This window comes from Lactuca serriola, chromosome 2 (assembly GCF_051521515.1).
Source record: "Lactuca serriola cultivar US96UC23 chromosome 2, Lser_US96UC23_V15, whole genome shotgun sequence".
In the NCBI taxonomy this organism is placed as follows: domain Eukaryota; kingdom Viridiplantae; phylum Streptophyta; class Magnoliopsida; order Asterales; family Asteraceae; genus Lactuca; species Lactuca serriola.
Genome location: NC_136409.1, coordinates 226,389,664 through 226,403,337, shown reverse-complemented (window position 1 = coordinate 226,403,337; position 13,674 = coordinate 226,389,664). Strand labels below are relative to the sequence as shown.

General features: G+C 37.1%; 1 protein-coding gene across 1 annotated transcript; it reads left to right on the top strand.

Annotated features, from left to right (window-relative positions):
- Positions 1-10,706: 10,706 nt before the first annotated feature.
- LOC145088733 (uncharacterized) lies at positions 10,707-12,367 on the top strand. The gene is made up of 4 exons (XM_079027135.1): positions 10,707-10,994; positions 11,080-11,451; positions 11,557-11,814; positions 11,901-12,367. The coding sequence occupies exons 1-4, from the start codon at positions 10,953-10,955 to the stop codon at positions 12,216-12,218; spliced, it is 990 nt and encodes a 329-aa protein (XP_078883261.1). The 5' UTR covers positions 10,707-10,952; the 3' UTR covers positions 12,219-12,367.
- Positions 12,368-13,674: the final 1,307 nt, after the last annotated feature.

The following is a 13,674-nucleotide window of genomic DNA, read 5'->3' as shown; positions in this document are numbered from 1 at the left end:
TTATCAGTTCTGCACTGCTAGTGAGGTGAGTTGTCCTCACTATACTTGCGGGTCGAAGGCACCAATGCCGACCCATTGGATTGATATCTTGTTATGCATGCTATTGTATTGTTATGATCTGTTAGATCGGTAACCTGGTAGATATGATGTTGTTATGCTTAGTGATCAATAGATCTGTGTGATTGGATGTAGACCATTATATGATTATCTGTTATATGTGCACATGATTTGTTGGTGGATGAGGCTTCACTGCTTTGTACGTAAGCCAACAGGTCGAGGCATTCCAACCCGATGGTTGAGGGACTAGGGCATTCCATCCCAAGGATGATTGGACCCATAATATATTGTCATTCCAACCCAATGGTTGAGGGCCTAGGGTATTCCATCGCGAGGATGATTGGACCCGTAGTATATTGGAATTCCAACCCGATGGTTGAGGGGCCTAGGGTATTCCAAACGGATGGTTGATTGGGCCCAAAGTATGTTGTTATTATAATTATGCTATTTGTTATGTATTGGTATTTTGGAGGAACTCACTAAGCTTTGGGCTTACAGTTTTGGATTGTGTTTTAGGTACCTCAGGCGATCGCGGCAAGGCAATGGTGTTATCATGCACCTCCCCATGCTTTGATTTTACGATTTTGGGATTTATCTGATGTGAAACTTATTTTGAAAACAAATTGTAATAAATGATGGTTTTGTGGTTGTTTAAAAAGTTTAAAATTTTCAAGAATTTTACGAATGTTACAAGTTGGTATCAGAGCCTTGGTTTGAGTGAATTGGAGGAACACTCGTGTGAATCCGGTCACAAAGTTAGGAAACATTTTCAAAATGATTTTTTCAAATGGTTTTCAAAATACTCAAGGAGGATGCGATGTGTATGATCAGACGGATCCAGTAAGTAGACCCGAAAATACCATACTATTGTTTGATATCATAATATGTTAGAACAACATGCTACTGATAGGCTAGGGATCTTCAGGAACTGCATGATAGAATTGCTTGGTTATATGATGCCTGATAGCCTAGGACCTTTCTTTTATGGTATTGACATCATTACTGTAGTCGCTTAGTGTATTCATCATGGTTATATAAAACTAAGATCTTATAGCCTGGGAATGTTTGGTTTGACCATATTTCCTGTTATTGTTTGATGAAGGGCTTAGGGTAGGATTAGATATCCGAATGTCTATAGGGTCCAGTGTTATGTATGGATAGTATACGTGAGTGCTGCAGGGTTTGTGGAAGTTTCATGGATGAGTCATGTGGGATCAGTCGGCCAGTCGTGAGATGTTTGGCCTCTCCTCTAAGGAGTGAGGATTGAGTGTTCGTCTTTGCTTATTAGTATTGTTAGGGCGTTGTAATGATCATTGAGACAAATACGTGTAGGTGTAGAAGGTAGTATGGTATAACATCCCCAAAATACGGTCTAAAAATTTCGTTTTGAATCATTAATAAAACCCTTGAATATCAAACAGCATATAAAAATATAAGTCGTGTAACTCAATAATATCATAACATCTGTCAATGTAACAAAATCATATATCAAATATCAGAGTGAATCATCCCAGGCTAAAAAAAATTGTGGTGTGTGCCATGCAGTCATCCCGAGCTCTTCCTTCCGTTACCGGAAGTACCTGAAACCAAAACTGAAATTGTAAGAACGAAGCTTAGTGAGTTCGCCAATCTACCACATACCATACATACAAACACATATATTGGTGTTAAAGCAAGAAAGTAACCCTCTTAAACTTAGACAATCCGAAGCCATCACTAGATCGGCAATCAACTTCTCATCAACAATCAATGATCGCATCCGCAGTATCTTCATCAAACATCAACTTAGCTTTATATGTTATTTTTCACTTTACGTTGTTTTATCCAGTGTGCCTTGCATGGACACTTAGACAGATTTAGTTTTTTGTTTGTTTCTTGTAATCTTCGAGACTCTACATATAGAGATCTCAGGTTCTAATTAAAAACACCTCTCTCTTTCTTTACATCTATCTTACATCTCTCACTACTTTCTTACTTGCTAAACTGGAATATGTTATCATAATCTCTCCTCTGAGCAAGTCATTCGTGACTTAATCACTTTAAGTTGATCAATCTTACTAACTTGGTTTGATTGCAATCCTTGTTACGTATCGGTTTAAGTGTTACTTGATATAATACTTGTTGTCATTTATGTTTCCTTATATTTCCGCATCTAATTATCTAACTCTAACTCTAACTTATTATTATTGTTGAGCTTTATGATCCTTTGAGATTAACTTATTCCACATATACAACTTATTCTAACGTTTGTTCAAGTGTGTCTCAAAAGTTTTTCTCTCAACAATTGGTATCAGAGCCAAAGTGGTTGCTTTTTAAACAAGAACTCTGAGTTTAAAAGGCCTACTATACCACTGAAGCTCATTTCTCTTTAGAATTAAAAAAACCAAAAAAATCAAGCAAAATCTTTTTCAAAACAAGGAAATATGGCACAAGCATTTATCACTTAATGTTTCCAACAGTGTTGGAGGTTCGAATAGAGCTCCAATATTAGTGGCAAATGAGTATCATCACTGGTCTCAAAGAATGGAGAGATATCTTAGAAGAATTGGACGAGATGTATGGAGATCTGTAGAAGAAGGACCTCATGTTACCATTCTCACTCTAGTTCAAGTCGATGGCACTCAAACTAGACTAGGTGGAGGTCAACCAGCCATGAATCGTCCCACTAAAGATGATCTTGAAAAGATGGAAAATGATGTTGTTGCTTTTTATGAGATATCCTTTTTAGTGGATCCTGACAACTTCGATATCATCATCAATTGCAAGTCAGCCAAATAAATATGAGATGTTCTCAAGAACTTGTATGAAGGTATAGAACAAGCACAAGATAAGAAGCTCACTACCGCACTCAATGAGTTTAACAATTTCAAAGCTCATGCGGGTGAAAGCCTTGAGGACTCTTTCAAGAGATTCAACCTCATTGTTACGAAGTTATCAAATTTTGGTAGTGTCCAAAGTAATCATGAGAATAACCTTCAGTTTCTCAATGGTTTTGGTAGATACTGGACTACGGCTAAGATGATAGTCCAAGGAGATAGAAAGATTCACTCATTATCTCTTTACAAGTTGTATGGTGAACTTCAAGCACAAGAATCCACTGTACTCAAAGACTGTGCAGACTATGGAAGCCCACTCACCCTCATAGTTCAAGCTCCTCACACCCAATCCACACTTTACACTCCCTTGTATGACAACCCACCACAATCATACGAAGCTAATTCAGAATACGATGATGAAGAAGAGTTCCAAAATGCTATTGCTCTTGTTAGCCAACAATTCAACAGGCTACCACCCTCATCCTTTCGCAAAAATAAACAGTTTACTAAACCTCCCTTAAATCGCAACTTTAATCCTCAGAATAATCACTCTCGATATCCTAAAAACCCTCACCAGTCTCCACAATCTATAAACCCTCATCAAGTCAAGGAAATACCGCAACCTGCTAAACCAACTGACTCTGGTCCCTCAACCGAAGTTAAAGAAGATGTCATCATTTTTCATAAGTGAAATAAAGAGAATCATTTTGCTAAATACTGCAAAGCAAATGTTGTTAAGGACAAAGCCTTTTATCTTCGAATGGATCAGGAGATCAATGAAAAAGAAAAGGGAAGGGCATATATGGCCCAGGTGAAACGAGATCATCAAGTATGGTCTTCAAGCGATGAGGATGAAGACTTCAACATCAAAAGCAAGGGAAAGATTTGCATGCTGGCCACTGCGGACGAAGATGGATCGACCAAGCTTGAAAAGAACTACTGTTGTATGGCTAAGGACGGAACTCTGAGCATTGTTGACCATGTAAAACTTATGATTCAAACTGTAACACTCGTGTTTATAGCCTAGGCATTTATATTGAGTTGATAGTCTAGGTTAACCTTTGTAACTCATTTAGAAGAAATGAAAAGGAATTATGTGAATTTTATGTGAATTATGTTTTTTTATGCTTAATTATTAGGGTTTAATTAATTAAGAATAAAAATAAGTGTCAAAATTAAAGTGTGAGATAAGTCCTATATCTTTACATAAAGTTGTAGTGGTCGAAACAAGGATTTCGGGGATATAAAGAATACCAAAATCCGAGTTATAACGAAGAAGTTATCACCTGTCGAAGTTTCGCGACAAAACCGACACGGTGCTGAATGTCGTTAAAAGTGAGTTTTTGATAAACTACTTTTTAGCCTTAGTGATCTAAACTAAAGTCGTAGTATTCGTTAAACCGAGAAGTTCGATAAAAAGAACGCCCAAATCTGACTTCGTATGAGTAAGTTATGATTTTTCGAAGTTTCAGCTTAGTAGTAGACAGCTAAAAACTCAAATTTTAGATCGAGCGATTTTTAGCCGACACAACCTAACCGAGAATCAAAGGTCTTGTCATTAGGAGCACAACGGTAAAAAGTCTGACGAAAACGAACGTCGGATGAAGAAGTTATGAATTTTTAACGGATTTCCTGTCCCGGTCTGTTAAAAATAATAATATAAAATTTAAAGTCAAAATTAGCCGACGAAGTCTAAACGGAAGTTATAGAGCATAACTTTAGCTACGCTTGCATATAAAGAACGTCAAAAACGGAGCTCGTATGCGAAAGTTATGGATTTTAGAAGTTTTGGCGCGAAAATCGAGAAAATTCGCATAGTCACATTTTGCCACGTCACCTTCACTGAAAGAGTGCCACGTGTCCTGCTGAGTCACCAAGCTGCTGAGTCATGCGAAGCCACGTGTTGGATTCTGATTTGACCGAAGGGAGGTCCAATCTGAGGCTCGCATATGGACCGAACCTCGCACCCTAGCTCCGAGCCTCGCATATGGGTTACGACTCCGTGGTCCAATCAGCGAGTGCCACCGAGACCCTTGCACGTGCTGACCACCTGTGCATCGGACACACGCTTTGGACCAATCACAAGAAGCCAGCAGCCCCTTCGCACATGCTAACCTCGTGCGAGGCACCCCCTGCGAAGCCTCTCAGCCGTCGGATCAGAAGCTTCTCAGCCGTTGGATCAGGAATTCGGACCCTATAAATAGAAGGGTACCTGCGAAGGCTCTCGGTTACATTTGGAGTTTTGCCATATTTTAGCCCCTCTCTTCATATTTTCTTCATTTTAGAATCCCCCAAAGCCCCGGTACCGATTGTAAGCCTCGGAATACGCCACGAAGTGCCCGAGAAGCCCAGAAAATTTATCTTTTCGGTTTCGAAGCCCGACTTTTGCAAAGCCCGGTTTTATTAGAAACGATCGTTTTAGGAAACAAATTGTTGCCCGATTATCACCAAATCAAGTGAGTGTATAGTCACTTTCATTTTACACATAGATATGAAGTATTTACCTTATAATACGTGCTATGTGTAAATATATTAATTGTTTATTTGAGGTGACTGTTGAGTTGATGTTTTGTACAAGTTTTAAACTGTATAAGTATTTTTATCTACAAATATGTTGGGTAGAACATGGGTAGATAGTGATGTGTGATAAAATAAAATTGAGGAGAGGCCTCGATGTGTTTTAAGATCCAGTCATCTAGCGGAGTTTGGATGATGACCACAGAATTTCTAGACAGTCCAGTGGGAAACATTAGCAGGTCCGCAACCTGTAGGTGTTAATGAACTGAGAGTGTTCATTCGTTGTACTCCATCCCCCTCATGGTTTCCTTTAGGACATGTATGGCTGAGGAAACCCCTTAGCAGTAGTGTTCATCCCGATGATATTCTTTAGGCTAGGTCCCTTGTGAAAAGTGTTTAGGGACGTAAAGTGAGGATAACGGGAACGGGCAATCAGGGTTATTGTTGATTGATGAACTTAGTAAGTTTACTATTATTGTGGGTTGAAAACCCTATATGCTCACCAGGCTCCCAAGCCTGACCCACTCAGCTTTTTATGTTACAGGTAGTGGACCCTGAGCATAGTCGGAGGACGACGAGAGATTTTTGGATTATAGGTCAGTAGTTTTAAATAATTGTTGAAAGGCTTATACTGTCTTGTTTATGCTTTTGATCTGTATCGGAAAATGACATCCCGAGGTTTTGATATATATGGAAAATATATACCTTCTTAATGAAGGATTTTGATAAACTTTTATCATATGTTGTTTGGGGATCAATTCTGCAACATCTGTTAAAAAGATTTCTCTGATTTTATTTTAAAAATCATAAATTAAATCGGTCTTTTCTGGCCAAGAAATTAGGGGATGTCACACAAACTCTCAATTATAGCATGCATGATTGTCAACCATTCCTTGATAACCTTAATGACACATGTGATGTCGTCCTTTCAGACTATAACAAAGCCCTAGATGAGAAGAACATAGCATCCCAAGAAATGTTCCATGTTAGAGGACGTTTAGAAGACAAAAGACTCAAAGTGGCCATGCTAGAAAAGGACTTAGGATTAGAAAAGGATGCAAAAATGTTATGTGAAACCTAGTTAGGCATAACATTAAATCAAAGGGATTTAGCACAAAAAGAAATTGTACGTTTAAACTTGTTAATTGAAAATTTGTTTAATGAAAGCGAGGCCATTGAAAACCTTGTAAATAATGGAACCATTGACAATACGTATAATTGGGGATGGTCCAATGGGTACTCCACCACAAAGGACTCATCACCCCGGTTTAACAAGGACTGTATTTATGTCCCTCCTGACCGAGAATTTCACTTTCCTGTAAATGACAAGACTTCTCCCGAAGACATTAGAGCCCACTTCGGTAGACTTCACAATCTGAGTAATAATTGTGTCATCAAGGAAATTCTTCCCAAAACCTCGGATCACATATATGATCAAATTCCAATCATTGGTACCATTTATCCCAACTCTTAGGCTTCATTAGTTGTCAATGAGGAAATCCTTGTGGAAGGACCTGAAACAACCTTGTCCTCTGACCACAGTCCTTCTAACTGCAGTCTTGACCAAATATTACCATACATAAAGTGTCCCACTGAAGAACCATTTATGACTTACTCTGCGGTAGTACAATCTTCCTTACCTCAGATTGAACTCAAGTGTACTATGACCATTCAGCCAATCCTTCATGAGTTGACTATAGAGAATTTTGAATACGGTCAATGTTCTCAGAGTCCTGAACCTTCTGGTTCAGATGACTCAAGTCCACGATTCCAAAAACAATCAAAGGTTTCCAAGAAACCGCAGTTGAACATCAATGACTGCAGTTCTCCAAACACTCAGGCAAAACTGGATCTAAAGGAAGAACTTAGTTCTCGTAATAAAAGGCGGGAAATACATTCAAAAAACAAAAAGCAAGCCAGATTTTCAAAACATAAGAGTCCAGAAAAACTCGTTTTCTCAAATTACTTTTTGAAAAACTCTGCAGTCAAGAAATCAACCAAAAAGAAATTTACAGTTTCAATAAACTTTGCAAACCCCTTTGACAAGACTCAAAAGCGAGTAAAGTCTTTTCAAAGTAATGGTTTTCAGATCTATTCCTTAAACAACCCAAAATGGAAATGTATTTTACCAACTCCAACACATTTCAAGTCACCTCGACTTTTCAGAAAAACACAACCTAGGAGATTTGCACGTACACACACTCTTCCAAACGACACTTTTTCAAATCCCAAGGGTACCATTGTCAAATCTCAATCTCTGACTGGTCACAAGACTTACCTTACTCCGTCCAGACCGCTGAACAAGCAAAGTGTCTGGATGAATGAGAAAAATCTTACCTTTGGATTTTATCATCGTAAAAGACCTAATCAAGTCAGACCTTGCAATCCTCCAAAATCTCGTAATCCTCAAAGGCCTTAAAACATCAAGGTACAGGTCTCAAGGTTGACTTAAAACCTGTCCCGACAACCTCGGTTCATGCATCTACGAAAAATCCATCTTTCGCCTCGGGCTCCAAACTCGTTTTGGTGCCCAAACTAACCATGTAATTTTCAGGCAATGTGCAAGGAGGATCAAGAAAAGGAGTGGTTAATAGATAGTGCCTCCTCCTTGCACATGACTGGAAGGTTAGAATACCTTTGAGATTTTAGGCCTATATGCAATGGTGGAAACGTCACATTAGACAACAATGCGAATGGAATAATCTGAGGTTACGGTGTGCTTACTACAGGGAACTTTTCATTTCAAAAGGTTGCTGATATAGAAGGTATCAAGCACAATCTCATCAGTGTAGGCCAACTATGTAAGGCAGGCCATAGGGTTGAATTTGATAATGATTTCTACGACATCATGACAAGCGATAGAAGCACCTGTTTGATCAAATCTAAGTCCGAAGGAACTATGAATCCATTGGACGTCTCTCTGATAATTGGGAAACCGCAGTTGTGTTTTCTGTCCAAAGCAGTATCCAAAGTCATTTGGCTATGGCATCGCAAACTAGCTCATCTGAACTTCCGATAAATCAACAACTTGGTCACCGGAGAACTTGTCCGAGGTCTCCCTATTCTGAAGTATAACAACAATACTCTTTGCCCAGCCTATGAGTGTGGAAAACAGTTTAAAGGAAGCCATCCCATAGTGATTGACTCATCCATTTCTAAACCCTTAGAACTCTTACATATTGATCTTTGAGGTCCATCTACTATATTCGGTCTCCATCACAAGAAATATATATTGGTTATTGTTGATGACTTCAGTCGTTTCACTTGGGTCTTCTTCTTGAGACTCAAATCAGAAACACTGCAGGTTCTGATCAATTTCATCAAAGAGATTTAACTTCAAATCAAACTACCAATACACCTAATCCGCAGTGATAATGACACTGAGTTCTCAAATCATTTCTTAAACTATTTTCTGGTGTCAAAAGGTATCAGTCACAACTTCTCAGCTACCTACACACCGCAGCTACCTACATTTTCCTATGGTTAGTTCTTATTTACAGATTAATAAAGTTGGTTACCAATTTATATGTAATTAGAAATTTGGTCAAATTTACTAATATTTTCATCAATTCATATACTACTTTGTAAGGTCCTACACAAGCAAACACAAAATTAGTTATTAATTATAATTGGGCTATGTAAGATTTGTTAAAAACACTTATGGTCACAATTATGTTCTCTGACACAGTTAAATTGTTACTTTTATCACTTAACTAAGATGTGGTCAATCCTAGCTCTAACAATTTAATGGTCACTAAATCACTAGGTAAACAAGTTCATGTAATTTAATATTCACTAAACTACACTTAACTTGAATTAAAACAACAAAGAGAAACACTTTAACATGCTAGGTAAGCTAATCAAACAAATAATGTGCGACAATATCCTCAGGTGCGGTAACCTTATCGGAGTCAATTATCCTGGTCGGTGTCGTATTCACAATGTCATCATGGTGACGATGTGACATTATCTCATTCGAATAGGTGTCAATGATTGTATGATAATTGAGAAATTAAATATCCTTTAACTTTTATTCCTACAAATCTTCCTACCAATTAAATAAGTATATTTGTCATATTAGTATATTAAACTATTATTAAATGAATATTAAATATTACACATGTTATTATTTAATTGGATTGAAAGATTTATATGAACAAACGATAGAAGGATATTTAATTTCTCATGATAATTTCCAATTTTAATATGGGGTTTTCTATAAATATCCTCTCCCTTTTCCAATTCCACTCCCCTTTATTTGATTTTTTGTCTTTTGTTGTTTTTTTTTTCTATTTTGTTTTTTTGTTGTTTTTAATTATTATTATTATTATTATTATTATTATTATTATTATTGTTGTTGTTGTTGTTGTTGTTGTTGTTATTATTATTATTAGTATTATAAATTTTGAACAAATTTTTATAATTCGGACGACGTTATAAAATTCGAACGACTATATAAAATCGGTTTTTAATTATTTTTTATATATTATTATTATTATTATAAATTTTGAACAACATTTTATAAATCAGATGGCATTATAAATTCGAACGACTATATAATATCGGTTTTTAATTATTTTTATTTTATATTTTATAAATCGGTTTTTAAAATTGGATGACATTATAAATTCGGATGAAATTTTAAAATTCGTACGATATTATAAATTTGGACGACATAATAAAATTCGAACGACTATATGAAACGGAACAAAAACAAAGTTTGTCTTTATTTATCACGGATCTATTAATTGGTTCGTTATTACATTTGCGTGATGCGTTATGCGGATTGAAAACAAACTTTACTTTTGTTTCATTTTATATAGTCGTTCAAATTTTATAATGTCGTCCGAATTTATAACGTCTGAATTTTAAAATGTTGACCGAATTTTATATGGTTATCGAAATTTATACTAATAATAATAATAATAATAATTATTATTATTATTAAAAGAAAAAACAACAAAAAAAAAAAGAAAAAGAAAAGAGAAAAAGAAAAAATATGATGTTAAATCAAATGTAAATGTAAAAGATTGATTAGATTGATCTTAAGAATGTAAAATTAATTAAAGAATATACTTATAGCACAACACTTTAATATACAAAAACATAAAAATACACGTTGTTTTCTAAGTTTGTAGGCGCGTCCAATAATTGGAGTAAAAAGCCATGTGAACTATGGTTACGTTGAATGTGTGAAGTAAGAAGTGATATAGTAGTAACCACAAATTCCTCAGTCAGAAACCACAGGGGACCGAAAAAGCACATTTGAATTTTGATGGTTACTTAATTTATTCAGTTCAAAATAAAACACGATATCTTAAGGAAAGATTGCGTGTGCGTTTTCTCTTTTACCGAAATAGAACTCTAGAAGAAATGATGAACCCCACATAACCAATTCACCATTCACCGACTATACGAGAACTCTAGAGGTAACCAGATTGTGTTACATCTTCTAAGAAAATAGTGACCAGGTTGCCTATAATAAATACCCAGAGACAAGAACACAGCATCACATCAAATCCAATCTCCTGAGACGAACAACAGCAACACAACCCAGCCACCATGGTTAAAGCAATTAGAATTCATGAGCACGGCGGCCCTGAGGTCATCCTTGTTCACCTAATTGTCTCTTTCTTTCTTGATTTCATTGAATGGAGACTAATGGTATTGAATTTCTTTTCTGTTACAGGTCTTGACATGGGAAGATGTTCAAGTCCCAGATCCAAAAGAAGGAGAAATCAAATTGAAGCAAAAGGCAGTTGGTCTAAATTTCTTGGATGTGTATATGCGTCGAGGTGAGCAGAATCTAGCTCCACCCTTGCCATATATCCCAGGTATGGAAGGAGCCGGAGTTGTAACAGCGGTGGGTCCCGGAGTAACCAGCTGCAAAGTTGGAGACGTCGTGGCTTACGCTAGCCCGGAGGTGGGTTCTTACGCCCAAGAGAGAATACTTCCCGCAGATCTAGCGGTGCCTGTTCCTTCTTCCGTTGATCCCGTTGAAGCAGCCGCCGCCATTTTTAAGGGTCTCACTGCACATGTCTTGATCCATAAAGGCTTTAAAGTAGGTGACCCATTCAATTCTTGATTTATGTATATTATCTGTAGATGATAAAAAGTTTGTTTCAGTTTTAATGAAACAACGATTCCCATATATATATATATTTAGGTTGAACCTGGACATACAATCCTGGTACATGCGGCGGCAGGTGGAGTCGGATCTTTGGTTTGTCAATGGGCAAATGCGATTGGAGCCACCGTCATCGGAACGGTGTCGACCAAGGAGAAGGCTGCGCAGGCGAAAGAAGACGGATGTCACCATGTGATTCTTTACAAAGAGGAGAACTTTGTGGATCGTGTGATGGAGATTACATCAGGCAAAGGGCTGGAAGTAGTCTACGATTCAGTCGGAAAAGACACCTTCAATGTAAGATATAAATGATATTAATTAATGGTTTCTAATTAATTTGTAGCTGGGTTTCAACTAATTAATTTTGTCTTTTTGAAATGAAGGGATCATTAGCGTGTTTAAAGAACCGTGGATACATGGTGCTTTTCGGGACTGCCTCGGGTGTACCAGAGCCTGTGCGTGTTGATCAGATTGCACCCAAATCACTCTATTATACGTTTTCATCGATCACAGAATACACGGTTGAAAATCGAAAGGAGCTGCTTGTGGCTGCTCAAGACTTGTTTTCTAATATTGCAAAAGGAGTGTTGAGGATTCGTCTTAATCACAAGTATCCTCTGTCTCAAGCAACCCAAGCTCACATTGATCTTGAGAGTCGAAAAACATCGGGATCAGTTGTGTTGATCCCAGACGAGGAATGATTTCATAAGTTTCATGTACGTTTTGTTGTATGTTTACTTTCTGTATATCTATGTTTTGTTGTCTCTTTTGTATTCCAATGCACCTTTGTAATTTTTTGTGGAGGAGGGCCAAATTCAATTTTGTAATATAATGTCACTATTTTATTTTATTCTATTTCTATGTGGTGTTTTTAAAATTATCCCAATTATCATAACTATAGATAATTTTTTATTAGTATATGTTAGTAGTAATAACATAAAAATAAAACAAAGTTTCAGAAATGGTCTCTAACTTTTAAAAAAATGGCAATGTCGAAGATAATTTTCAAAAACACTTTAGATTTGTTCATATTGTTTCTAAAAAATTTCACGGATGGTCATCTTGCCTACCATTGTTTGAATTTTAAGTTAAATGTATTGAGATTCTTCTCAACCAAAGTTGATCAAACATATATATTTGAGTGACCATTTCTAAGATTTTTGAATAAAACTCAACCTTTTCACCAACACCACAATCTTCATCCTCTTACCCCTTTCGACATCATATGACTCATGTACAACTCATAAGTTGGAGCTTTCAATTGAAATAGGATTCCCATAATACACATAATCATCCCAGAACTACTACTCGGAGATCCCTAAACCTCCATGTCTTAGATCCATCGGAAGACCACATCCACAATTCACGAGAGACAACTTTGTTGTTATTTGTCGCCATTCGCCATTGGGTTGCCAGAAAGTCAAGCTAACAACAAACAAAGCTCACAATCTTGTTAGTCGAACATATGTTTATTATGTATTTATATAGGTTGTATTATTTCCTTTGTATCGGCCCACCCATTTATTGTGGCAGCCAACTTGTAACACCCCGATTCTCAGGTATTGTTTAAATAAGATTTATTGGGTTAAGCTCTACTCGACGAGTTGGTTGCCCTACTCGTCGAGTAGCAGCGGGGTGGGATCGCGTGTTAAGTGACCTACTCGACAAGTCCATATTGGGACTCGGCGAGTAGGAGCTGGCAGATGGAACCCTAAATCCCGGGGTTTGCACCTTTATTTAAAGGAGCCTCAGCCTCCTTTGGCCTCTTTGCAGACTTTGAGAGCTCCTTAAAACCCTAATTCGTGTAGTATTCCATTTTGGTGTGTCTTAAGCTTGGAAAGAAGGTTGGCTAGAAGAGAAAAGCTAGTAGTGCAAAGGAATTGAAGCAAGGAAGGTGTGGGAAGCAGAATTTACCTCAGCTAGCATTCTTTGGAGGTATCAAGTTGCCATCCTCACTTCCCTTTTTCCTTTTGTTGAGTTTTTTTTTTTTTTTTTTTTTTTTGGGGGGGGGGGGGGTTATGGATTTTGAGGTTGATAAGGTGGGCTATGGGCTAGATCTAAAGTTGTAACTTCAGATCTGGACCCTCCTTAAGTTTTAGAATGATAAAGTTGTTGTATTGGTCGTGAATGAGGCCCTCCTTGGGCATGAGACCCCAT